Raw genomic sequence first — 24,798 nt, 5'->3', positions numbered from 1 at the left:
AGCCTTCCGAGACCACGCCAGCCTAAACTGGTATCTCCTGCCTCTGAACTCACAGAGCAATTACTACCTAAGAAACGCATCTGGCTACTAATCATAAGCTGTGTTATGGCATTATTTTACTGTCACTATGACATGTTATTTAAAATCTCAATTAACTAACTTTTCTTTTTCTTAGGTTCTCCAGCAAAAGTTTAAATGTCATGGGGGCAGGAAATGGCTCTTTCACTTCTCCACTTCCTCTACAGCTCCTCATACATAGTAGGAACTTGATGTAACAGTTATTGACTTTATTCTTACTTGGCTTGGTTGACATCCTTCTTTGTTGTCTGAAGTTCAGCAAGCAGTTCTTCCTTTTCCTTTTGCAGATTGATGACTTCCAATTCTAGATTTTTTATGTTATCCTACAAATGTTAGAGGTCAGAGAGGAAGAGAGCATTAAAGGCACAGGAAGAAAACCACTTCAACATTCCATGTCTTAAGGAATTATGCAGTCAATTTCACCACTTCAATTGCACACTAAAAACACTTGTACTTGATTTGATGAAGATTAATGTTATGTAGTGGGAAAAGTATGGACTTGGAATCCAAAGGTCTGGGCTTGAGCCTTGATTCCAGTATTTACAACCCAAATATCTTAAGGAATGTCACTTCATCTCTTTTAGCTTTAGTTTCTGGGCGGAATAGAGTTACGATAGTAGGCGTGAGACTACTATCTTTAAAAAGGCCTGCTTGTAAGTTTGGTCCTTTTTTTGTTGCTGTTGTTACCTTTTTGGTTTTTGTTTTTTATTGTTGTTCAATTACAGTTGTCCCCATTGCCCACCATTGGCTTTGTCCAGGGGTCCTTTATACATGTTCCTTGACTACCGTTCCCCTTCTTTCCCCGTTATCCCTACCCTCCTCCCTCTGGTTACTGTCACTTTGTTCTTTATTTCCACGTCTCTGGTTATATTTTGCTTGCCTGTTTATTTTGTTGATTAGGTTTCACTTATAGGTGAGATCACATGGTGTTTGTCTGTAAGTGTGGTCCTTGGTTCATGACTGGAAAACTCGAGTTTTGGTAGGGTCCCCACCATTCCCTAACTGATAAAAGTGGCTCACTGTGCGAACACTATGATTTATTCTGAACACACGCTTTCTTTCTGAGAGTCTAGAATTTTGGTATGTGCTGGGCAGAGAAGACCTACCTGACTGGCCCCTGGTAAAAACCCTGGATTCCTAGGCTCAGGGAAACCTCCCCGATAAACAACAGTTCACACACGTCACGATCCACTGCTGGAAAAATTAGGTACATACTGTGTGACTCCACGGGTTTCCTTCAGACTTTGCCCCATGTGCCTTTGCCTTTTGCTGATATTGCTCTGTACCCTTTCACTGCAATAAATCTTAGCTGTGAGTATGACTACATGCTGAGTCCTGTGAGTCCTCCTGGTGAATCGTCAAAACTGGGGCAGTCTCGGGGACACATGAGTTTCCCTATCTATTGAAACACTTAACAACACCATTTACAAAGGATTTACATTGTCAAAGGGTTGTTGGGAAGATCAAATAAGATAAAAAGTAAAGACATTTTAGAAACTGTAAAGAGCTGCATAAACATCCCTATATTCAGAACTTTCAAACATGTATTCAACAGCAACTGCAGTCCTGCACGCATTTAGGAAACGGATTAGTTCTGAAGACCGGGAAAACCCAACGGACAGATTCCTTCCTGTTATCATAACCAAAAAAGATTGGAGAAAAATGGGTGAAAGAGTGGTTGACAGCCAAGACTACATGCAGGCCCTAGATCAGCATTGCAATGACACGAAGAAGCAGAGGCGCACTAGGTGGGGCTTTAGCAGAGAAGCTTTCTAAACAGGCACAAGCTGTTTTCCATGCAATATCCTGAGCCACTTCTTTACAATTGATAAGAATAGATCTCATTGCTTTATAGTTACCCTGCATATTTAAACTGGCAATAATGTACACGTATATGTGTGTATATTTATAGAACTAACACATGAAGACATTCTTGTAAAAAAAAAAATCCAGTTGATACATATAAAGAGCAAGTCCCCACCCCTGCCAAAATTCCAGTCCACTCTCCAGAAGTGACCAGTTACTGGCTTAATGCAGGCTTTCCAGATAGTTTTCTAGTATTTACATATTCCAGATACTTATACATATATGTAAATGCATAGAATATATGTTATTAATAAATATATTGTAGAAAATATATAAAATATATACTATATGTAAATAGATGTAAAAATAATATATAATGTGGATACACACACACACACATACAAATGTGTATATAGGTATGTGTGTGTACCTATTGAAATATATTAAAGATAAAAAGAATTACACTTTAGCCCTGGCTGGAGTGGCTCAGTGGATTGAGTGCTGGCCTGTCAACCAAAGGGTCGCTAGTTGGATTCCCAGTGAAGGCACATGCCTGGGTTGCAGGCCAGGTCCCCAGCAGGGGGCACGCAAGAGGCAACCACACATAGATGTTTTTTTCCCTCTCTTTCTCCTTCCCTTCTCCTCTCTAAAAATAAATAAATAAATAAAATCTTTAAAAAAAAAAGAATTACACTTTATGTATATATTATCCTGCAACTTGCCTTTTAAAAAAAACCTGGTCTTCAAGATTTATTTATATCAGTACATATATAGATCTATCTCATTCTGGTTTTTTGCCATAATGAAATATTCTTACACATGCCTTCTGTGAACATGTGCCAGGTTTTTCCAGAGTAGAGACAAGTGGAATTTACAGGATCATAGGGGATACACATTTTCATTTTAATAGATACTACCAAATTGTCCTCCAAAGTGGCTATTCCAATTCACATTCTTACTAGCTATATACGCATATGACAGTACATGTTTCTCTGTACCCTTGTTAACATTTGATATTACTACCAGGCTTCCAAATTTGTACCAATCAGAGGGGTAAAAAAAACAGTATGTCTTTATTATATATGCCATATGTATTCAGTAATTGTCTCAGCAACTCCACAAAAGGAATTATTCAAATATTTGAGTCCTGGGCTACTATAACTCATGGTAATCTTCATTATGGCAATGCTTCATAGTGATAGAAAAAAATATTGCTTTGAAAAAGACAGACAGCTCTGACCGGTGTGGTTCAGGTGGTTGGGCATCAGTCCATAAACCAAAAGGTCGCCGGTTCGATTCCTGGTCAGGGCACATGCCTGGATTGCAGGTCAGTCCCCGGCAGGGGCGTGTATCAGAGGCAATCTATCAATGTTTCTTTCCCTCTCTTTCTCCCTCCTTTCCCCTCTCTAAAATAAATAAAATCTTTTAAAAAAGAGACAGTGATTTAAAAAGTACTGTTTATATTAAGAATTTATTTTCTCGTTTTTAGATTCCATTTTAAATAATTTAAATTTTATTTTTCAATTAAAGTTTATATTCAATATTCTATTAGATTCAGGTGTATAGCATTTATGTTGTTTAACTTTTAGCTTTCAGCACTCAAGTATGGTTTTTTAAAAGATTTTATTTATTTTTTTAGAGAGAGGGGAAGAAAAGGAGAGAGAAAGAGAAACATCAATGTGTAGTTGTCTCTCACATGCTCCCTACTGGGGACCTGGCCCCCAACCCAGGCATGTGCTCTGACTGGGAATCGAACCAGCAACACTTTGTTTCACAGGCCAGCACTCAATCCACAGAGCCACACCACCCAGGGCTCAAGTATGTTTGATTTCAATGGATAAAAGGAGAAATATCTTACTACAACTATAGTTATAGATCATTAGAGCACCTCCTCATACAGCTATTAGTACACTGTGGGGACATGTCCCTGTGTTTCTAGGCAAGAGTACAGAAGAGAGGAATAATTGCTCAGCCTAAGTATTAATCCTTTGTTTACTCTGAAAACGCCAAAATACATTCAACCGGGGTGGGGTGGGGAGCTGCATTTTTTATGTCCTGCTAACATGAAGGATTGAGCTACATATTTAACTGGCTCCCTCCTGAAATCCCACTAAAATGACCTAAAAGAAGGGTATAAATGAACAAGGATGAAAAGAGAAGTCAAAAGATATAAATACATTTTGGAAAAGGAAAACAGTTGGGTAAGTGGTAACTGAGTTAGCAGAGCGGAAAAGCTAAAATATGACTCATATAGGACAAATGGCAAGAAGAAACAAACCGATTTATACCACAGAAACACAGAGAGGAGCAGAGGTTTCCTCTCCGGACAGAGCCAACCTGACAGGTTGATATCACAGACAGAGGACATAGTGGAAGGCAGGGATAAAGTATCACCTGCTGGTAGAGGATTAAAAAAAAAAGTCTGTATATGACTAGAGAGGCTCCAACTCCTTTATTTTCTCTGGGTTACCAAAAACAGGGCATACCCCCACTCTGCCCATATAACTCCAGGTAGGAGAATGAGTGAAAGATTTCTTTATTAGAAACTGATCAGCTCAACAGAAACCCACACATACACAACTTCCTATTGTTTTTAGTGCCTCACTGTTAAATATAAACGGACAGCTAGGGATCACTGGAAATTTGAGCCGTGTTTCTTACCTGAAAGGAAGATTAAAACAAACACACTAAAGGAAGGAATTTGGAGAAAGAGGAAAGAAAATAAGTCAATGAAATTTAATTTCTATCCTTAGAGATGAGCATTATATCCATGAAAAAAAAGAAGACTAGTAAAGAAATAACACGAAAAAACCTTCCATTAAAGGAGAATACAAATTTCTATATTGAAGGGGCACACCAAGAGCCAAGACCAATAAATGAGAAAAGACTCATACCAAGGCACGTCACTATAAAATTAAATTACACTTTGGGACAAACGAAAAGATCCTAAAAGTTTCCAGAGGAAAAAAAAAGTACAGGTCAAGTAAAAAGCATCACAAATTATGGTGGGCTTCTCATCAGCAACATTGGAAATAGAAGACAATGGAGCAGTCTTCAAAATTCAGGAAAAAAAATTTCCATTGTAGAATTTTAAACCCAGCCAAGCTAACAAGTGTAAGAACAACAACAACCAAAAAAACTTTGCAGGCATGCAACTGTTTAAAACATACTCCTTTTACATACACTTTCTCAGAAAGCTATCAGAGTTGGACTCCACCTACACAAAGGAGTATCCCAGGAAGGAGGAAGACATTGAATCTGTTTCAACACAAATACGAGAAGTGAAGCAGATTCCCAGAATGATGGTCATAGGTTGCTGGCTGGGCAGCAGGCCTAGAGAAAGCAAACTGGGACAGGAGATTCCAGGAGGGCTGTCTTCTAGGAAGAAATGGATGGCCAACTGAATAGCCTCTGCACAACAAACAAGAGAGTGACTGGCTAGAGAAGTTCAGGGAATCACCAGAGCTCTCTGGGAGGAGAGGAAACCACCCAGGACTGGAGGAACTGGGGAGCGTCATTGTTGACGGTTCCCCTGAACCCGGACTGCTCTACTTGGGTTCCCTGGCGGACCTGCAGGGTGTCGTAGCACGTCCCCACTCACCCCTTCTGGAGCGAGACCCAGCAGAAACAGGAGAGTGCCACAGCGTGTACGAAAGGGGCCCCTCCACCAAGAGATTGACCCAGCAGGTGCAACTGCTTTGTGCCCCCACTGGGCTACACACGCAAGGGGTTCCGCTCCCTGGACAGGGTGCAGAGCCAACAGAACACTGCCATACCCCGTTGCAGGGCTGCTCTGTCCAAAGAAAGCACAGAGATAGCGGGGGCGCTACTGTGTGCTCATGTGGTGCTGTCCCTCCTAGAAAGAGTGGGGAGCTGGCAAAAATACTGCGGTGGCCCGCACACAGGACTGCCCGGTCCAGAGAAAGTGTTGAGATAGTGGGGCACTGCTACCTGAATAAGTGGGGCACTGCTACATGCATTAAGTTTGCGGCACCCACACACCAGACTGCTCTGTGTGCAGTGAGTAGGGAGCTGCTCTGCGCGCACCTATGCAGGAGCTCCTGTCCGCGCCCAGGAGAGAGGTCAAAGTGCTGCGTGCACCCAACAGGAGAAAAGGCAGGGATAGTAGGGCACTGAGCCACAGGCAGGGAGAGGGGCCCTGCCCTGACTGCAGATAGTTTAAGCAACAGGGCATGCACACAGGGCTGCCTGTGGAGTGAGACGGGTGCAGCTGAGCATGCAAGGAGCTATACTGCCCAGAAAGGGAGCAGAGCTAGCCAAGTGCTGAGGTGCGCACACATAAGCCTGCCCCAATGGGAGGCGTGGCAAGGCTGCCTGGGGTCTAGAGATGCAAGCTCACAAAGCAACCCTGCACAGACCCAGCTCGGACCACAGACAGTTAAAGCAGTAGGGTATGCCAAGAGCCTGGGGGTAGCCCCATGAACACCAGGCAACCTCGCCCAGATTATAAGGACAAGGAAGCAAGCACACACCAGCTACCCCACCCTTCAGTCCGGGTGACACACCAGGCGGGTCCTGCACATACCTGCCCCAGCCACAGCCTGCCTGCCAAACTATTCAATATACGGTCTACTCAGAAACCAAGCTTTCAAGACTGGGAGAGATACCCGTTCCACCCAACTCCTAGGAAAAAACACAAAGTCAATCAAAATGGCAAGATACAAGGATATGCCCCAAATGAAGGAACAAGGTAAAACTCTAGAGAAAAACACAAATGAATCAGAGGTAAGTACTTTGCTTGATAAAGAATTCAAAGAAACAGGCATAAGAATGCTCAACAAACTTGACACTACAATTGAAAAACTCAGAGGACACTTCAACAAAGAGAGAGTGTAAAGAACAAATCTGAGATGAAGAATATAATAGCTGAAATGAAATATGTATTAGAAGGAATCAACAGCAGATCAGTTAAAATAGAAGAATGGATTGGCGGCCTGGGGGATAGAATAGTGGAAATTATCCAATCAGAATAGCAAAATGAAAAAAAGAATTTCAATAAACAAGGATTTCTGCAATAACATCAAGTGCCTTGACGTTTGCATTATAGGGATTCCAGAGGAGATGAGAGAGAGAAAGAAAGGGGCAGAAAGAATATTTGAAGAAATAACACCTGAAAACTTTCCTAATCCAGGGAAGGAAACACACATCCGGGTCCAGGAAGCACGGAGAGCTCCAAGCGAGATGAACCCAAAGTGACTTACACCAAGACATATTCTAATTAAAGCGGCAAAAGTTAAAGACAAAGAGTCAATCATAAAGGCAGCAAGAATGAAAACAAGTCACAGACAAGGACAACTCCGAAAGATGCAGTTGATCTCTCAGAAGCAAATTTATATGCCAGAAGGAAGTGGCAGGAGATATTTAAAGTGCTCAGAGAAAGGAAACTACAGCCTAAAATACTGTATCTAGCAAAATTATTTAGAATTGAAGGAGAAAGTTTTCCAGACAAGAAAAAAAAACTAAAGGAGTTCACCACAACTAAATTAGCCTTGCAGGAAATGTTATCAGGTCTTGCTTATGCAGAAAAGAAAGGGCCAGAGCCAGAAATAAACAAAATACAGGAAAGGAAAAACATCTCACTGGTAAAGGCAAATCTACAATAATCAACCATATAAAAAGTTAACGAGAAGGTTAAAAGACTATAGTAGCAAAATTAACTGTAACTACAATAACACAAAACAAAAAGATATACCACACTTTGCTGTGTATAATGTGCACTTTTTTGCCCAAATTTTTGAGGGAAAAATAAGTATGCATATTATACATGGGTAGTACCAATTCCTTACCTATATAAATGTTTTTAATTCTTTTATTTATGTGTATGCATTAAAAGTGTAATTCTAGAAAGCAATAACGGTATCTGTATGCAAAATAATACCCTGGAATACGATAATTGGTTTTGTTTCTAAATATAAATAAATAATTGAATTAAAAAATTAAAATGAAAGATTTTTTTCCCCTGAAAGTTTGGGTCAAAAACGCAGGCACACATTATACACAGGAGCGCATTATACATGGCAAAATACAGTAAAACATGACATCAAAAATCAAAGAGGGCAGGGAGTAAATATGTACTGCTTTTAGAATGAGATTGAACTTAAACACCTATGAGCTTAAAATAAACTGCTATAAATATAGATGGATATATATGAACCTCATAGTAACCATAAACCAAAACCATACCAAAAGTACACAAATAAGGAAGAGAAAGGAATCCAATCAAAACAGAAAGAAGACCAACTAATCAAAAGGAAAGAGATCAAGAGAAGAAACAGCATAGAACAACAAAAACAGTCAAAAACAATTAACAAAATGGCAATAAGCACATACCTATCAATAATCACTTTAAATGTAAATGGATTAAATGTCCAATCAAAAGACATAGGGTAGCTCAATGGATAAGAAAACAACACCCATCTATATGCTGCTTACAAGAGAGACATTCAGATCAAGACATGGACAGACTGAAAGTAAAGGGATGGAGAAAGATATTCCATGCAAATAGAAAATACAAAAAAACCCCACAGCTGGGGTGGCAATACTCCTATCACACAAAATAGACTTCAAAACAAAGGAGGTAAAAAGAGACAAAGGGCATTGCATAATGTTAAAGGGGTCAATACAAAAAGAGGATATGATAATTGTAAACATCTATGCACCCAACATAGGAGCACTCAAGTAAATAAAGCAAATGTTAATAGATATAAAGGCAGAAATTAACAATGCTACAATAGTTGGGGCTTTAATTCTCCACTTACTTCAATGGATAGATCATCCAGACAGAAAATTAATAAGGAGATAATGGCCTTAAATGCCACATTAAACCAGTCTGGCCCTGGCTGGTGTGGCTCAGTGGATTGAGAGCCGGCCTGAGAACCAAAGGCTCACCAGTTCAATTCCCAGTGTAGGGAACATGCCTGGGTTGCAGGCCAGGTCCCCAGCAGGGGGCATTCGAGATGCAACCACACATTGATGGAGAAAAATGTGATTGATTCTCCCTCCATCCCTCCCTCCCTCTCTCTCTCCCTCCCTCCCTCTCTCTCTCTCTCTCACACACACACGCATACACACACAACCTATAAAGTGGAATATTATTCAGCAATTGTTTCACTTATATGTGGAATCTAAAAATAAAACAAAAGCAAACAAATAAGCAAAACAAAACAAAAACAGAGTCATGGAAACAGAGACCAAAGGGATGGTTATTAGAAGGAGGAGGGAAGATAGGTGAATAAGAGAAGGGGAATACAGGCAATAATATTGTGATAAGTTTACACAGTGAAAGATGATGACTGGAATTAGTGGGGTAAACACGATGTAAAGTATTATAAAAATGTCAAATCATTGTATTGTACACCTGAAACTGATACAATATTGTGTACCAACTATACTTAAATAAAAAATAAATTAAAAAAAAATGAGGTTATTAACTGGAGGATACACAAAAGGCTAGACAGGAAAGGAAATGCAATCATTACGCTATGTGGCTCAGCTGCAAAACATTTACATAATCAAAAACGTAAATACTAAATATTCATTTAATCAAACACTGTGATATTACCATTTTGAAAGACAGAGCTGAGACTGTGCATGGGTGGCGGTATAAGAGAGCTATAGCCCCCTCTTCCATAGTGGGAATTGAATTGATAATGTTTAAAAATTTTGAATTAACATTATTATACTACCAACTCTTATCTAGAAATACTGAGGCAAATGTCAAAAGAAACAGCTTAAAGAACTTAAAGTATAAGTCTAGGGAACAAGGGAGAAGGCGGTAGAGTAGGAGATTGCTTTTGTTTTTCTGAGTATTGTACTATTCGACTTTTAAAAATGATAGACGTGCACTTGTTTGCCAAAAATAAATTTACTTTTAAAAAAGTTAAATAAGTCTGTGATAATAAAAAGGAAATAAAACTTCTGTTGGCAACTCAGTTATTACTTTAGAAGCAACCTCTACCCTAGCGGGGAAAAGCAGCAAAAATCATTTAGTAAAATACACTTTTCTTGTTTTTAATGTGAAAATTTAGGGGAGCTGGTGGTGAAAATGCATGAGCGCTACAGGGGTTTCTTGATACCAGCATATAGGACTTCAGGGCGATAGCTGGATGGGAAAACAACGCACTGTTCCTCCTGCCAGCTCTGCTAACATCTCGTTGTGGATGGGAGATACCGAGCTACAAGGAAAAATAAGGTGTAGAGTAAGGGGAGCTTTGTGGATAACCTGAAAGCCAAAGACTTGCCTTTAAGTAAAGAGAAATCATCTTCATGAGAAAGAGCCACTTCGAACTACGACTAGGAAAAACAGTTTAGCCTTTTGACAAGACACGTGCTATCCACTAGGAATCCCTTCCTAACTGACACTCTAACTCAGGCCATGGACCTTTCGCAGAATCCCAGCATAGTCATTAGAACAAAATTTCTCCAAGTAGGCACCATTTCTATTATAACATTATCAAACCATATTAAAATCTACTGTAGAAGGTAAGGCATTAAGTTAAATAGAACAGAATGACAGGTTCTCTATCCTGAATGTATTTTTGGGTTTTTTTTTAGATTTTTTATTGTTATTCTATTACGGTTGTCCCAATTTCCCTCCTTTGCCCCCCTCCACCCATCCCACCGCCCCCCCCACCTTCACACAGTCAATTCCCACGCTGTTGTCCATGTCCATGGGTCATTCATGCATGCCCTTTAACTAGTCCCTTCCTCTCCTTTTCTTAACTAACAGTACAACTCCAGATGTACCACACACATTATGTTGTCTTGTCATCATCGTGATTTATGACGAAAGACAGAGGGTAGCCCTTAACGAAGGCTGCTCTGGTACAGATTTTACCTGGTACTGGAACTGAATGGGCTGCAGTTGGCTGCCATCCTGAGTCATCTTCCTGGCCAGGGCCTCTTTCAGTGCAAGGGCTTTATTCAACTCCACCAGCTCCTTAGACATCTGAGCCTGACGTAGAGCATGTTGAGTGGTAAAGCCATCGGAAGATCTGCTGGTCTGTGGACAGGTTTCCGCGAGCTGGGAAAGATCGGGGCAATGACTTGTAAGAGAAACGAGCAATCGGAGCTCCTCGCGCGCTGCTTCATCGAGTCTCACAGCCACTTCTCCATCACCAGCACCTCTGCTCTTTCAAAACTGTGGCTTCTTCTGCATTTACTTTAAATATGTGAAATGAATTGAGCTAGGCTATTTCCCTGCTTACACAAGCATCTTATATCTTATATCCTTTAACTGACCCTTTTAGAAGGAACTAAGTTTCCTGCTCGTTTCTTTAGTGACCAGGCCAACACTTCCCACCTTTACCTCACTCTGAGGGGTCCTTAGAGGAGAGAGGGCTCTGGAAATGGAGAGGAGGCTTCATTTGTCTCACAGAGCTGACCTCTGGCACCTGATTTATCTCCCATCTTCTTTCAGAGTACGAAAACTACCGATATAATATATATTTGCTTTAGGAAGAAAAAGCTGTCTCGAGCAAACCATTGTCCAGCCTTTCATTTTGACTTTGCTCGGTAACCCTCAGCCAACATCTAATATGTTTTATCTACTCTTGCCACGCGAATACTCAAAATATTCTCTTTGGTTCTTTTAGCTCCTAACTATCCCATACATAGAAAAGTATGCCGAGGGGAGAAAAAAAAATCTTTTCCATTTCTTTTCTAATGCTTTTCTGACCTTGCCATACTTTCCTAATTTGTTCCCTTCCTCATTTTAACTTGCTAGAGACTTGATGCAGAACACTAGCATCTAACAGGAGATCAGTAAGCCATGCTGCAAATGTGGAAAATGACATATCTCAGAAGCCCTGCCACCCATGACCAGTTTATTGTTAGAGATGGAGCCTATCCAAGTTAGGGATTTGACAAAGCTGAGATTTATACTCAAGATTTCTGGATTGCCAAGCCATGCTATGGAGGATGGTAGCAATCAGGGGCTCTCTCCCTCAGCTGAGTGATAAATGAGAGGCAATGGCACAGTTAGAGCTCCTGCTTCTACACAAAGGGGCCAATTACTTACAGCTTCTGGTTCCGCTGCAGTATCAATGGCTGCAGTCATGCAAGCCACAGTTTCATCCTGCAATGACAAATGATGTTTCAGTTTTGGGAAAGGTCCTGAAGTGAAGCGTACTAGTGGATTTTGTACTGCCTCTTTAATTTTTGTCAAGTGCAGAGAGACACCATTTAGGGTGCTGAACCCTTTTGTAGGCACATACACTCCAACGGCCACATGTTTCCATTTCCCACCTCTTGAGAGTTTGTCTTCTTTATAGAGGTCGATTGTGCAGTTTGTAAAAAACAGGGTCCTAGGACACCTTACATGTAGGGTGAGGCAAAAGTAGGTCTACAGTTATGAGTACACGAACCAGAGTTTATTCTTGTATTGTTTATTAATTATTGCATTATTTTCCATACGGACAACTGTAAACCTTCTTTTCCCCATCCTGTATTTATTGTACCTCTCCTGCTTAGCCAGAGGTCACTGGGTCAGCGTGAAACACTTAACCATTCCAAGAGGCCAATGTGTAAGCCACTGTATAGACTCCACCCTTCCTTTTTATGTTTTTACCACTAAGTCTACCCTTATAATATACAGGTCAAGCCAGTCCTCATGGACACACCATACTAAGAACAGATGTATCATCAAATAAAGGCAATGCCACAGAAAAGTGAACAGAATCAAGGTTTTTTTCTTTTCCTTTTTTAAAAAAGACTTTATTTATTTAGATTTAGAGAGAAGGAAGGGAGGGAGGGAGAAAAAGAGGGAGAGTAACATCGATCGACTGTCTCTCGCACACCCGTGACCAGGGGCCTGGCCCACAATCCAGGCATGTGCCCTGACTGGGAATTGAACCAGCAGTCTTTCAGTTTACAAGACGACACCCAATCCAATGAGTCACACTGGTCAGGGAAAGGGTTAGTTTTGATTTTTATCATATAGTCAGTCAAGGTAGCAAGAGCCTACCTTCCAAGGAAATAAATGCCATAGTGGATACACCAGAAAAATGTGCCCATGAAGTCAGGCAAACAAACTGCAGCCTCTGTTCCTCTTGCACATAAGAATCAATCATATGCAGCTACTCCAGGTAGTGGAGAAAAAGGGGAGGCACCAACTCCCTCCCAGAGGAGTGCAAACTCCTTTTTGGAGCATTGGAACACCACCTAGAAGGGAACTCTGAAACCACTTATTATGATTAATTTGTTTACAGGCTATCACCTGAACGAGCTCACTTAGTTCTCCCCGGTGGAACTTAGGCTTTATTTGGCACTGCAACCTATGGATTACCACTTCTGTTTCAGTGCTTCTGCAAAGCCCTGGGAAGAAAGGATTATTTCCAGGAAGTCCCATGATGAAGCAGGTCATGGGTGAAAGAGCTATTGGCTCTACAGAAAGGAAAGAATTTAGGGTTAGCACGTGCAGCGTATGCACCAGCCTGGAGAAGCATTACAGTGTTGAAACCTAAATCTCAGTACCTGTAAGGTGAGGAGTGAAGAGGTCCTTCGTGCTGTTTATAAAGCATTTCCCTTATTCTGCCCAGAAATTCTCAACTAGTGAGATTCAAAGAGAATTCAAAGGCAGCACCAGTGTTCCCACACCTTTTCTCATCATGATCTACAATACTGATGATTCTTTAAGAGCAAGACATGCTAAATCCTTCTTTAAAAAAAAACTCCAGAGCACTTCAATATATGCATATTATAGGTTAATAATTACCCTTTTTCTCTCTCCCATGTTTTAAGTGTCAGTAAAAGGACTAGTTACAGGCCTAGTCTAGGTTAGTATGGCCTATAACACTGGCTTTTGGAGACTTTTTCTAGTACCTTCCAGAGGGTCAGGATCAAAGAAAGGTTAATCCTTAAAGAAGATGTGTTGTTCCTGTGGGTTTACCTTTTGGCCCAGTGGAATTCTACCCTGCTAAGGTTTGAGCTTTGGTGACATGTTCTACATGAACATGGCAGGTTTCTGCCTTCATAATCTTCAATGTAAATACCTAACAACAGAACTTATTCTGCTCTAACAGCCTCTTTCTCCCTCCTTCTAAGGCTGCACCTGCGAACTGGTTTTTCTTTACACATTTTTTTAATTTTAATTTTTTTATTGTTCTATGACAGTTGTCCCAATTTTCCCCCATTGCTCTCCCCTGCCCCGCCCTACTCCTACAGTCAGTCCCCACCCTGTTGTCCATGTCCATGGTGAGAACTTTTCGTAAGGTAACAAGACATGATTTGCTGAAGGCGATGATGAGGGGAACAAGGCTAGGGTACAGGGAGACACATTAACCAGCAACACTGTCCAAAATGAAATCTGTGCTTGTAGGTTGTAGGCAATACCATTACAGGGCATGTGAAATACTTTTTATAGAAGTGGTCTTGCAGGAGCCAACTGAAAAGAATGCGTGCATTTCCTTACAGGTAACTGCAAGAAGAGGGTTTGCCTGAATTATATTTTAAGGAATAAATGGTATAGTTCAGTGCTTAAAGCCCCAGGAAAAAAGGTCTGGGAACAATGGTTGCCTTTATAACAGAAGAGGGGTGTTCACCCGTCACTTAAAATAAAAATAGCTTTAATCCAGAATGAAGGGCACAAGCACTTACATTTGAAACATTTTGCTTTCACTATAGTAAGTCTTAATAAAAAGCCACAGGGTACACTGTTGAATAATTTCAAAAAAATATGTAGATGGGAGGGTTTCCAAACAATGGACGTGGAGAACTCTGATTCAAGAGCCCAGCAGGAGCCATGGGTAAAAGGACTTCTTCTGCCTAACTGTACAGTGATAGGATGCCAGGGACTTTATCAGCTTGTGGCAATCGTCAGCACCCTCCTCCTGCACGTACCAAGTGAATTTTAGTGGCAGACACAGCAATTCTACAGAGTTCCTCGGAGCCAGCCGCCACTAGCAACTTCCTTTATAGGCATGCCAGGCACCAGTCGTATTGCTAGATCCTCACTGAGGCTATGCCTTCTCTTATTAACTTGGTCCCACGGGTCTCCCTTTTCACCTTCCCTATGTGGCTCAAAGAACCAGAAATGAGGTGGCATGGCCATAAACAATGGTGCCCTGGGCCACTCATTTCTGATCTTAGAAGCTTTGGCTCCCATAGGGTTCTGCAGCCTAGGTTATTTTAATTCGGAAGCTCACACAAGGTTTTCATCCATTAGGTGTTCCAGCTATACTTATGAGGGGGGACCCCCAAGAACCCAGAATTTTCTGCTAGAGGGTGGGCCCCTTGTAGTACAGGCTTCCCCCACTGGATGTGTGTCCTAGGAACCCATCTGCATCAGTGTACCCATGGGGCTTGTTGTGGGAGGCTGCGTTCAGCTTCAGGGAATTTTTTTTGAAGACGACATTGTTTGCCCATTTCACGAGTGATTTACAAGCGCACCTGCTCCACACTGTGCTAAGTGTTAAACAGTTTTTGACTGAAAACAGCATGATCCCCATGCCCCACCCTTCCCATTCATCTGATCTCACCTGAGCACCTTGTTTTTGTTTCCCCAGACATTTTTTTTTGTTTGCCAACGCGGAAGAGGTGAAACAAAAACTGGCGAAAGCACTAAAAGGCATCCAAATTGACAAGTCCAAAAACTGTTTTGAACAGTGGGGGGGGGTCTTGATAGGTGTATTGCATCAAGTGGAGAGTACTTGGACAGTGACTGAAGCTTAAATATGTAAGAATAAATACACAATTTTTTAAAATAACGACTTTTTTTGGGGGGGGGTTCACTGTCGTAAGTAGAATTAGAGATGGTGAAGTTTAACCTTGTGATTGATAGCCATTCTCTGGCTTCCTATTTCAGCCACACTGAAGTTCTTACCGTGTTCTAAACTTTCATACCTTGTTGCTTTTGCATATATCTTTTTCCTCTCTCTAGACTGTCCTTTCCCCTTTATGTGGCAAACTTACTCATTTTTAAGGGCCCAGTTTCTTCTGTGCTGTCTTCCTGAATTTTCTAGGCAGTTAGTCACCCACTCCCTCCTTTGTGCTCCCAGCATGCTTGGCTCACACTGCTAATGTAAGAGGATTAAAACACATGACAGAAGGTCCCTTGTTTTCCTTGCTCCCTTTCCCTTTCCACTTTCTGTGTCGCCTCTTACCCGTGCACCTTGCCCAAGCCAACAAACTACAAGGCTTGCAAGAACAATTCTGGAAAATAACTGAAAAGGTATCAGGATGGAACTGCACTGATATTCTTTGTCAAGGGCCATGAAAACTGTACCAGCCTCCCTCCTAAAAGTTTCAGAGCAATTAACAACAGAAGCTGCTGTCTGAGCCCAGCTCTAGGTAACTACCCGAGTCGAAGAAGGATTGGAGCATGGTAGGCACTCCCTGGGTGCATCAGCTGAATAATGCCTTCGACCTCAATATTGGTCACTTAAATGATTTCCTCTTGCGTATCAATACAGTTCCTAGCAAGGGTGCACAGCTAGTGAGGGACAGGACTGGCTTTACAGCAGGATCTGTATGGCTCTGCAGCCCAGGCTCTCAATTACCGTGGCCTGTTGGTTGGATAAATGAACTGTCATCTCAAACTGCTCGTGATAGTTTTGTAGAGTACAACTTACTCTGAAGCAGTGCTTTCTAGTCTTTTGGGAGTTTAGTTATTTAATTTCTTGGAACCGGCCATCGTGAACCTTCTCCCCATAATACCACTGGGTATTTTTTCAATGACTCTTGAGAGTAAAATACAGGTGTAGATGATTTTGTAATATGCTTTTTGACAACTCTAGAAAATGCTGGGCAAGACTGGGGTGGAGAGTCACTGTTCTGGTAAAATTGAAACCTCTGCCCAAGAGCTAGGAATTACCACCAGGCATTTACATACATATTACTGCTTCCGAATGATGAATAAGAGGGTATAGATGGAACAAAACCAACCATAACCCCTTAGCCAATCATGACCCCTTAAAATAGTACTATTTCAATTTTTAAAAAGTATGTATGCCTAAGAACTAAGAGAATAAACACCAAAAATTTATAAAAAAGTAAAGGTTTTTAGAAAGGTGTTGGAATTGTAAGAATTTTTCTTTTGGGAGAAACAACAAATAACAGTCCCCCTGTCCCCCAAAACCCACCCACAACTGCTATAATTGTTCTAAAATAAAAAGGGGGGGACTTATAGCAGAATGATGATTCAAACTAATTTATTATTGGTTATAAACAAGCCCTGGCTCGTGTGGCTCAGTGGACTGAGTGCCGGCCTATGAACCTAAAGGTCACCGGTTTGATTCCTGGTCAGGGCACTGCCTAGGTTGCGGGCCAGGTCCCCGGATGGGGGTGTGTGAGAGGCAACCAATCGATGTATGTCTCGCACATTGATGTTTCTCTCTCTCTCTTCCTCCCTCTTTTCCCCTCTCTCTAAACATAAATAAATAAAACCTTTAAAAAAAGAGAGAGAGAGAGAGAGAGAGAGAGGAAGAGAGAGAGAGAGAGACCTATGGTATTCCCTGGCTATTCTAAGCTATTTGTCAGAAGCCAGCTTATTTAAGATTGGGGTATGGTTACAAGGCCTCTTACTAAGTTAGCCTGCACTGAAAGGGCTGCAAATCAATGACTGCTGCTCGTGCTACCCAGGCAATTTTGCACCACACATACACACAGTGGGGCCAAAGTAGGTTTATAGTTGTTCAAATGTAAAATAACACAATAATTCAACTGTAAACCTACTTTTGCCCCCATCCTTTATGCTGCCGCTTCCAGTATTTGATTACAGTGTTAAAATATTAATGTACCATTGCATGTGTATCCTAAGGATGTTTAATTTAACAAATTCACATTAAGGTCATATCCAGTGATCTATGATATCTGTCCTGAAATAGCACACAGTCTAGTTGTTTCAGCAGAAGACACAGAGTTAAATTTATATGCATCAAGAGAAATAATGAGGGCTTCTGGTCAGGATGGCGAAGTAGGTAAATGTGGTACTCGCATCCTCCCACAAGCACATCAAAATCACAACTAAACTACAGACCAACAATCACTGCAAACCACCTAAAGTCTAGCCGAACAGAAGTCCTATGACTAAGGATGGAAAGAAGCCACATAGACTGGTAGGAAGGGCAGACGCAGAACAGGCTGGTCCCATGCACACGTGTGGCAGATAAAAATCGGGAGGGATATCTCGGTTGCGGAGGTTCCCCCCTGAGGAGTGGGGGGTCCCTGCCCCACACCAGGTCCTCCAGCCCAGGGTTCCAATGCCAGGAAGAGAACTGCCCACAACTTCTGGCTGTGAAAACCAGCAGGAATTGTGGCTGAGTGAATCAGAGGGCTCGTGGAATCCCAGGTAGTTCCTCTCAAAGGGCCCATTAACGAATGTACTCGGACTCACTCTCTCTGAGCTCCAGTACTAGAGCAGCAGCTTGAAAGACTCTAGGAACTGAACTGTCCAGCGAGCGCTGGCGGGCCAGCTTTCTCCCAGGCAGAAGTGCTGGCAGAGGCCATCATTCCCTTCCTGAGCCTTCCCCTCATGGAGCCCACAGGCAGGCACCATATCTGAGTCTCCATCAACCCAGCTCATACTGTTCACCCTGCCCTGGTGATTCCCTGGTTATTCCCTGATGCTCCAGCCCAAACAACTTGCAGGCTCTCCCAAGCTGCTTCCAGTGACTGTTCCATATAAATGGCCTGTCTTGGCTTATGCTGAGGACTTTCCTAAAATCTGTCAAAGGATCACAAACCCCAAACAAGGAGTATCTGGCCTTGGTGTGCCCTGCATCTCTTGCTAATCAGCCTCATGCCTACCACTAGTAGCAGCTGGCCTACTTTCACAGCATGGCCTCTCCTAGGCATGCCCCAGCCCAGCACAAGTAGAAACTACCTGCAGATTGCTCTGTAGCTCATTCCAGGTGGCCCCAGACAGGGTACAGGTGACAGCTGATCTTGGCCTGTACCTCCCAGGAGGCCACAGGGCCAGTGTACCTGGCGGACAGCTTCAGACCATGCTGCAGCACTGCCCAAACACCTCCATGAGTGACACACTCTAGGCCTGGACTCACTGGGCAATAGAACCCTGCTGAAGCGAGTCCTGCTCCATGGGGTCGGCCGCTGCATAGCAGCTCCTCTGCTGTAGTTCCAGCCAGTCCTTGCAGCCAATTTTCCTAGGGATAAATCCCTCCCATTGACCTGCCAACAGCAGTCAAGGCTCAACTACAAGAGGAGGGTGTACTCAGCACACACAATGGGCTCACCTTGAACACGCAGCTTGGGTGATAGGGGAGGCTGTGCCTCTGGACCCTACAGGACGCCTACTACATATGGCCACTCTATGACGACTGGGAGACATAGCAGCTCTACCTAACACACAGAAACAAGCACAGAAGGCTGCCAAAATGAGGAGACAGAGAAACATGTCCCAAATGAAAGAACAGAACACAACTCCAGAAAAACTAAATAAAATGGAGACAAGCAGTCTGCCAGACAGAGTTCAAAATACTGGTTATAAGGATGGTCAATGAATTTAGGGGAAGAGTAGATGAACTTAGTGAGAACTTCAACAAAGAGAAAGGGAACATAAAACGGAGATAGAAAACATAAAAAAAACAGTCAGAAATGAAAAATACACTAACAGAAATGAAGAATAATTTACAGGGAATCAACAGTAGAGTAGATGAAGCAGAGGATCAAATCAGAGACTCGGAAGATAAGGAAATAGAAAACACCCAATCAGAACAACAAAAAGAAAAAAGAATCCAAAAATAATGAAGAAAGTTTAAGGAGCCTCTGGAATAACTTCAAGTGTATATATAGTCACATCATGGGGGTGCCAGAAGGAGAAGAGAGAGAGCAAGGAATTAAAAACCTATGTGAGCCCTGGCTGGGTGGCTCAGTTGGTTGGAGCACTGTCTCATGTACCAAAAGGCTGCAGGTTCAACCCCCAGTCAGGGCACATACCTAGGTTGCAGGTTCAATACCCAGTCAGGGCATGTACAGGAGGCAACCGATCAATGTTTCTCTTTCACATCAATGGCGCTCGCTCTTGCGCTCTCTCTCTCCCCCCACCACTAAAATCAATAAAAACATACCCTCAAGTGAGAATTTTTAAAAACGGACATAGGGTGGCTGAATGGATAAAAACACAAGACCCTTACACATGCTGTCTACAAGAGACTCATTTCAGATCGAAAGATACAGAGGCTCAAAGTAAAGGAATGGAAAAAGATATTTCATGCAAATGGAAACAAATAAAAAAAAACAACTGGGGAAGCAACGCTTATATCAGACAAAATAGACTTTAAAACAAAGAGAAAATGAAGGACCTAGCAATTTTACTTCTGCGTATTTCTCTGAAGACACCAAAACACTAAATCAAAAAGATATATGCATCCATATGTTCACTGCAGCATTATTTACAATATCCAAGATATGGAAGCAACCTAAATGTCCATTAATAGATGAATGGATAAAGAAGTGGTGCATATATATAAAGGAATATGGCTCAGCCATAAAAAATGATGAAATCTTGTCACTTGCAACAATGTGGATGGACCTAGAGGGTATTGTACTGAGTGAAATAAGTCAGGCAGAGGAAGACAAACACCAGATGATTTTACTTACATGTGAAATCTAAAAAAAACAAAATAAACAAACAAGCAGAACATAAACAGACTCATAGAGAACATTTTGAAGGGTGCCAGGTGGGAGGGAGTTTGGGGGGATGGGTGAAAAAATGAAGGGATTAAGAAGTACAAATTGGTTTGTTACAGAATAGTCACAAGATGTAACGTACAGCATAGGCAATATAGTCAATAATACTGTAATAACTATGTGTGGCATCATGGGTATTAGATTTATTGGGATGATCATTTTATAAGTTCTATAAATGTCTAATCACTGAGTTGTACACCTGAAACCAATATTATATTGGATGTCAACTGTAATTGAAAAATAAAATTATTTTTTTTAAAAAGAGAAAGAAACAAATGAAAGTAATGTGCCTATTTGCACTGTCCCTATGTGGCTTACCGATATCTGGGCAATCACTTGCTGCAGGTTACGAATTATCTCTACATTTTCTTTTAATTCCTGGTCTTCCAAAGTCTCCACTAGCTTTTGAAGATCCACTCTGCAGCTAAAAATTCAAGCACGGGAACCCAAGAGTTAATCACACTGCAAAGGCAAGAGCATCTGTGATTATATATCAAGGAGGTATAGGTCAGTAACAAATATCTGGTAGGAGACTTACGCTTCATGCTGCCTGAGCTCTTCTAGCTTGGCGTTCATTTTCTCATTGGCTTGTTCTGTCTGCAACAAAGACCCACGAGATGATCAGTAGTGCCTGCCTTGACTAATTATGCCTTTTTTCCTACTTCTATGGATTAAAACCTAGGTAGAGAGGTCGCCTCCTTTGCTGTAATAGAGGATTTGGTGGGCTTTGGTTATTTAGTGAGAAATGTTTTTTAACGTTCATGGAAATTACTCGGTCAACGTAAACTACTAAAAATAGTATCCAAGCAGCTGGGTCTTACACTTGCCATGAAGCTCAGACTATGGGCTGGAGTGTGAAGTCTCTATTTGCAACTGGGGGAGAAGGCAGTGTTCCTGGCATGCTACCCACTGCTGTTTGCAAAACTCCCTTCCTCTGAACTGCCTCCTACACTATACTGTTCCCTAGTCCCAGAAGGAGGGCATTTAAAACATAAAAGAGCCTCATACTTCATCTGGACTGAGTTTTTTTCAAGTCACACTACCTGATATGGTAGGCTAGTTTTAGCAAAAGAAAGTAAGAAAGAGAGTGAAGCAGAAGAATGATGGCAGAGAAAAATGGCAGAGACAGCTATGTGTTTGGGAAGCGTGATTGATAGTTTCCATTTTGTTTCCATCACAGTATCTGTAACATGCTAGACACTGCAACATATTTGGGGAGAACAGTTTATATAGGAGAAAAATGTATGTTTATTATGAAGTTCTGATAGGACCTCAACAATAAGCCCAGTGGGCAGCCATTGTAACAGCCTTATAAAGGTCAGACGGGTACGTGGCTAAAACAACAAGTACTGTCTGTTACAACTGCCACACTCACATACATGTGAGACACATCTTCTAGAATTACTTCAAAGGCATAAAATGCAGCATGGAGATAGAAACCTGTATATGAAAATCCCCTAGATCTCATTTCAACCCTTCTGCTAATAATGGACGATACAATGGACGTGGGATTGGGTCCCCTTTAAAGAAATCTTTAAGCAGTTCACCCTTTCTTGACAAGAGAGCACACTGATGCATGAAGGTGTATAAATTACAGATGTTCAATTACATTCTGATGAAACTCATTTTCGCTTCCGGCAATAGTTGTGCTATCCCAGACTGAGTTCCGTTTAGACTAGTAGAAAAAGCTGTTATTTCCGGAGTCAGCCTGCACTCGTGCAGGAGGTTACTATCAGAAAGGTAGTCGGATACTGGACTGGTGTCATCAGTTACACAGCGATCCACTATCGGGAAAGTTACCGTATGTGAAAGGAATGGAAATGAATTTCCCAGCTCTTCTATCTTCACCATGATAACTGTTAGGCTAGGATATGACATGTGACACTGTTAGTGGAAGGGAGATAGAGAGGAACCAGCATCTTATTGGGGAAACAGTTACACTTGGTATTATGGATAAAGATTAGGCAGGACTTAAGGTGACAGAGGGACCCGGTATTTTGGAACAAATCTATTTCAAAATGGGATTCATGCAGATTCTTTGTGGTGGGTATAGAGGTGTTCACTGTACAATTCTTGTAACTTTTCTGCATGTTCGAATATAAGTCCATGTATTTATCTCAGAGGGGCTCCCTGGAGGATATGGTAATACTGTCCATTTCTTTCCACATTACTTGTCTCTCATGAGAAGCATGTTCAATATCTCAGAAACTAATGCTAGTAAATATCCAGATTGCTAGTAGTTTAGTCTCGGGGCCTCACCAAAATGATCCTCTCCAACATCTGAGCCGTCTGGCCAGCTGCCTCGCTCAGACCACGGCTTAATTTTTCATTCTCCTCTACCAGGGACTGGTTCTTCTCCATCAAAGACTGTAGATTCTCTGATGGTTCCACACTAAAACAAGGAAAGTAACATATTAGAAAAATACATGATTAATAGCACCTACGTCAAAGGTGGATGAAAATATATCCCATAGACCTTTTGGGTGGGGGGGCTGGTTTAAAATTACCCTCAAAAGTCTGGAAAAAGTGTGTCTATTCCAATCTATTCTCCCAGTCAGGTAGTATATTGTATAAATAAGAAATATATGCCTGAAATACTTTATTATTTTTTAAGTTCCTTTATATTAATTGAATTTATTAGGGTTACATTGGTTAATAAAATTATATAGGTTTCAGAGGTACGGTCCTATAATTCATCACCTGTATGTTGCATCGTGTGTTCACCACCCAAAAGCAAGTCTCCTTCCATGACCATTTATCCTTCTTTACCCTCTTCTACCTCCCCCACCCCCTCTCCCTCTGGTAATCACCACACCGTTGTCTGTGTCCATGAGTTTTTTCCCTAAATACCTTCACCTTCTTCCAGCCCCCCAAATCTCCTCCCCTCTGACATCTGCCAGTCTGTTTTCTATATCTATGAGTCTGTTTCTATTTTATTTGTTAGTTCCTTCTGTTCGTTAGACTCCACATGTAAGTGAAACCATGAGTTGGAGGATGGTAATGTGTCAGAGCTAGGTATGGTTGCAACAGGAATGACTAATCTCTACCTTGGCTCTTGGTTTAGAACCTACCTGTGTCACGTAGATAAGAAGTGAAGGCTAAGTGTAGCTAAGACACATGCTCTCTCTTTCCACTCTTGATCTCTCATTCAAGATTAGGGAAGTAGGAAAGGAAAAGGTACAGAGGGTGTAGGGTCTAACTTTAACCTCATAAACATAATCAATTACCTATTTAGTGTACAGTTTAGCGGAATAGCATTTAAGGAGTCAGAAAGTTGAAATGATGACCAGCAGCCACTAAGAGCACATTTCTCAATTCTCCATAAATAAGTGCTCCCTTCTAAGTGCTTGTCTTGCATGAAACCGATGACCCATAGCCTTCTGTTCATTTGTCTATCAGTTTTAAATTGCTTAGAGTGGTTGGAGGCACCAGTAATTTCCATTTCAAATAGGAGTGAAAGGGAGGGACAGAAATAGTTTGAAGGATACATATAAATAAGAACCTTTGGAATTTATGCAGATGACTTGATATCAGTCCCAGACTAATGAAGCAGATGAAAAAGAAGTACAGTTTCGGTTTTTGTTTTTGTAATCCATTGGGATTAGCGGTTCAAAAGACTGAAAAAATAGGACTGGTGAGAAAAGATCAGGAAAAAAATGAAGATTGGATCTTAAGGAGACTGAAGGGAAAATTAATAGTTGTCAAGGCTATAATAAAGAAAAAAGGACAGGGTACAGCTGTTCTCAATCTCAGTAAAGGCTAGAAAAGGCTTTCAGGAACAAATGTCCTCTCACCCAGGTTAAGCTCTCCATGAATTCCTTTGGAAGATCTTTATCGAAAAGTTAATAGCAAGGCCACACCATTAGGTTTCATATCATAGTGCTGAGAATTGACTAAGGCTCTTAAGAAAGAATGTTCAATTAAAGTGGGGATTATGAAAATAAACTATGAGTAAATTTAGTGTTATTTCAGATTGCTCTGATATTTCCTTCTTGCCTTACTGTTATGAAACTGAAAACTTCCAATGTTCCTTAAAGTTGACAAGCTCCAAAGTAATGACACCTTTTTTAGTAGAGTTGACATAGTATATTAATTTCAGGTGTGTACATGTGATTTGCTATTTATGTAGCTTATGAAGTAATCATAACATTAAGTCGATAGTAGCCATCTGTCACCATACAAAGTTATTATGATATTATTGACTATGTTCACTATGCTGTACATTATACCCTTGTGACTTATCTATAA

At 41.4% G+C, this 24,798-nt stretch overlaps 1 protein-coding gene across 1 annotated transcript in view; it reads right to left on the bottom strand.

Annotated features, from left to right (window-relative positions):
* Positions 1 to 24,798, bottom strand: part of KIF4A (kinesin family member 4A) — a 103,639-nt gene that overhangs the window by 32,256 nt on the left and 46,585 nt on the right. Inside the window, exons 10-15 of the mRNA XM_054574211.1 lie at positions 22,810 to 22,942; positions 21,089 to 21,147; positions 20,869 to 20,974; positions 11,924 to 11,980; positions 10,742 to 10,927; positions 298 to 401 (exon numbers count right to left, since the gene is read on the bottom strand). Of these exons, the coding sequence (XP_054430186.1) occupies positions 298 to 401; positions 10,742 to 10,927; positions 11,924 to 11,980; positions 20,869 to 20,974; positions 21,089 to 21,147; positions 22,810 to 22,942 (645 nt within the window). The remainder of the gene's footprint in view (positions 1 to 297; positions 402 to 10,741; positions 10,928 to 11,923; positions 11,981 to 20,868; positions 20,975 to 21,088; positions 21,148 to 22,809; positions 22,943 to 24,798) is intronic.

This window comes from Pteronotus mesoamericanus, unplaced genomic scaffold (assembly GCF_021234165.1).
Source record: "Pteronotus mesoamericanus isolate MK-2021 breed Mesoamerican mustached bat unplaced genomic scaffold, CSHL_Meso_final contig_256, whole genome shotgun sequence".
Lineage (NCBI taxonomy): Eukaryota > Metazoa > Chordata > Mammalia > Chiroptera > Mormoopidae > Pteronotus > Pteronotus mesoamericanus.
The sequence above is the reverse complement of the archived record's forward strand: the minus strand, read 5'-3'. Positions and strand labels throughout refer to the sequence as shown.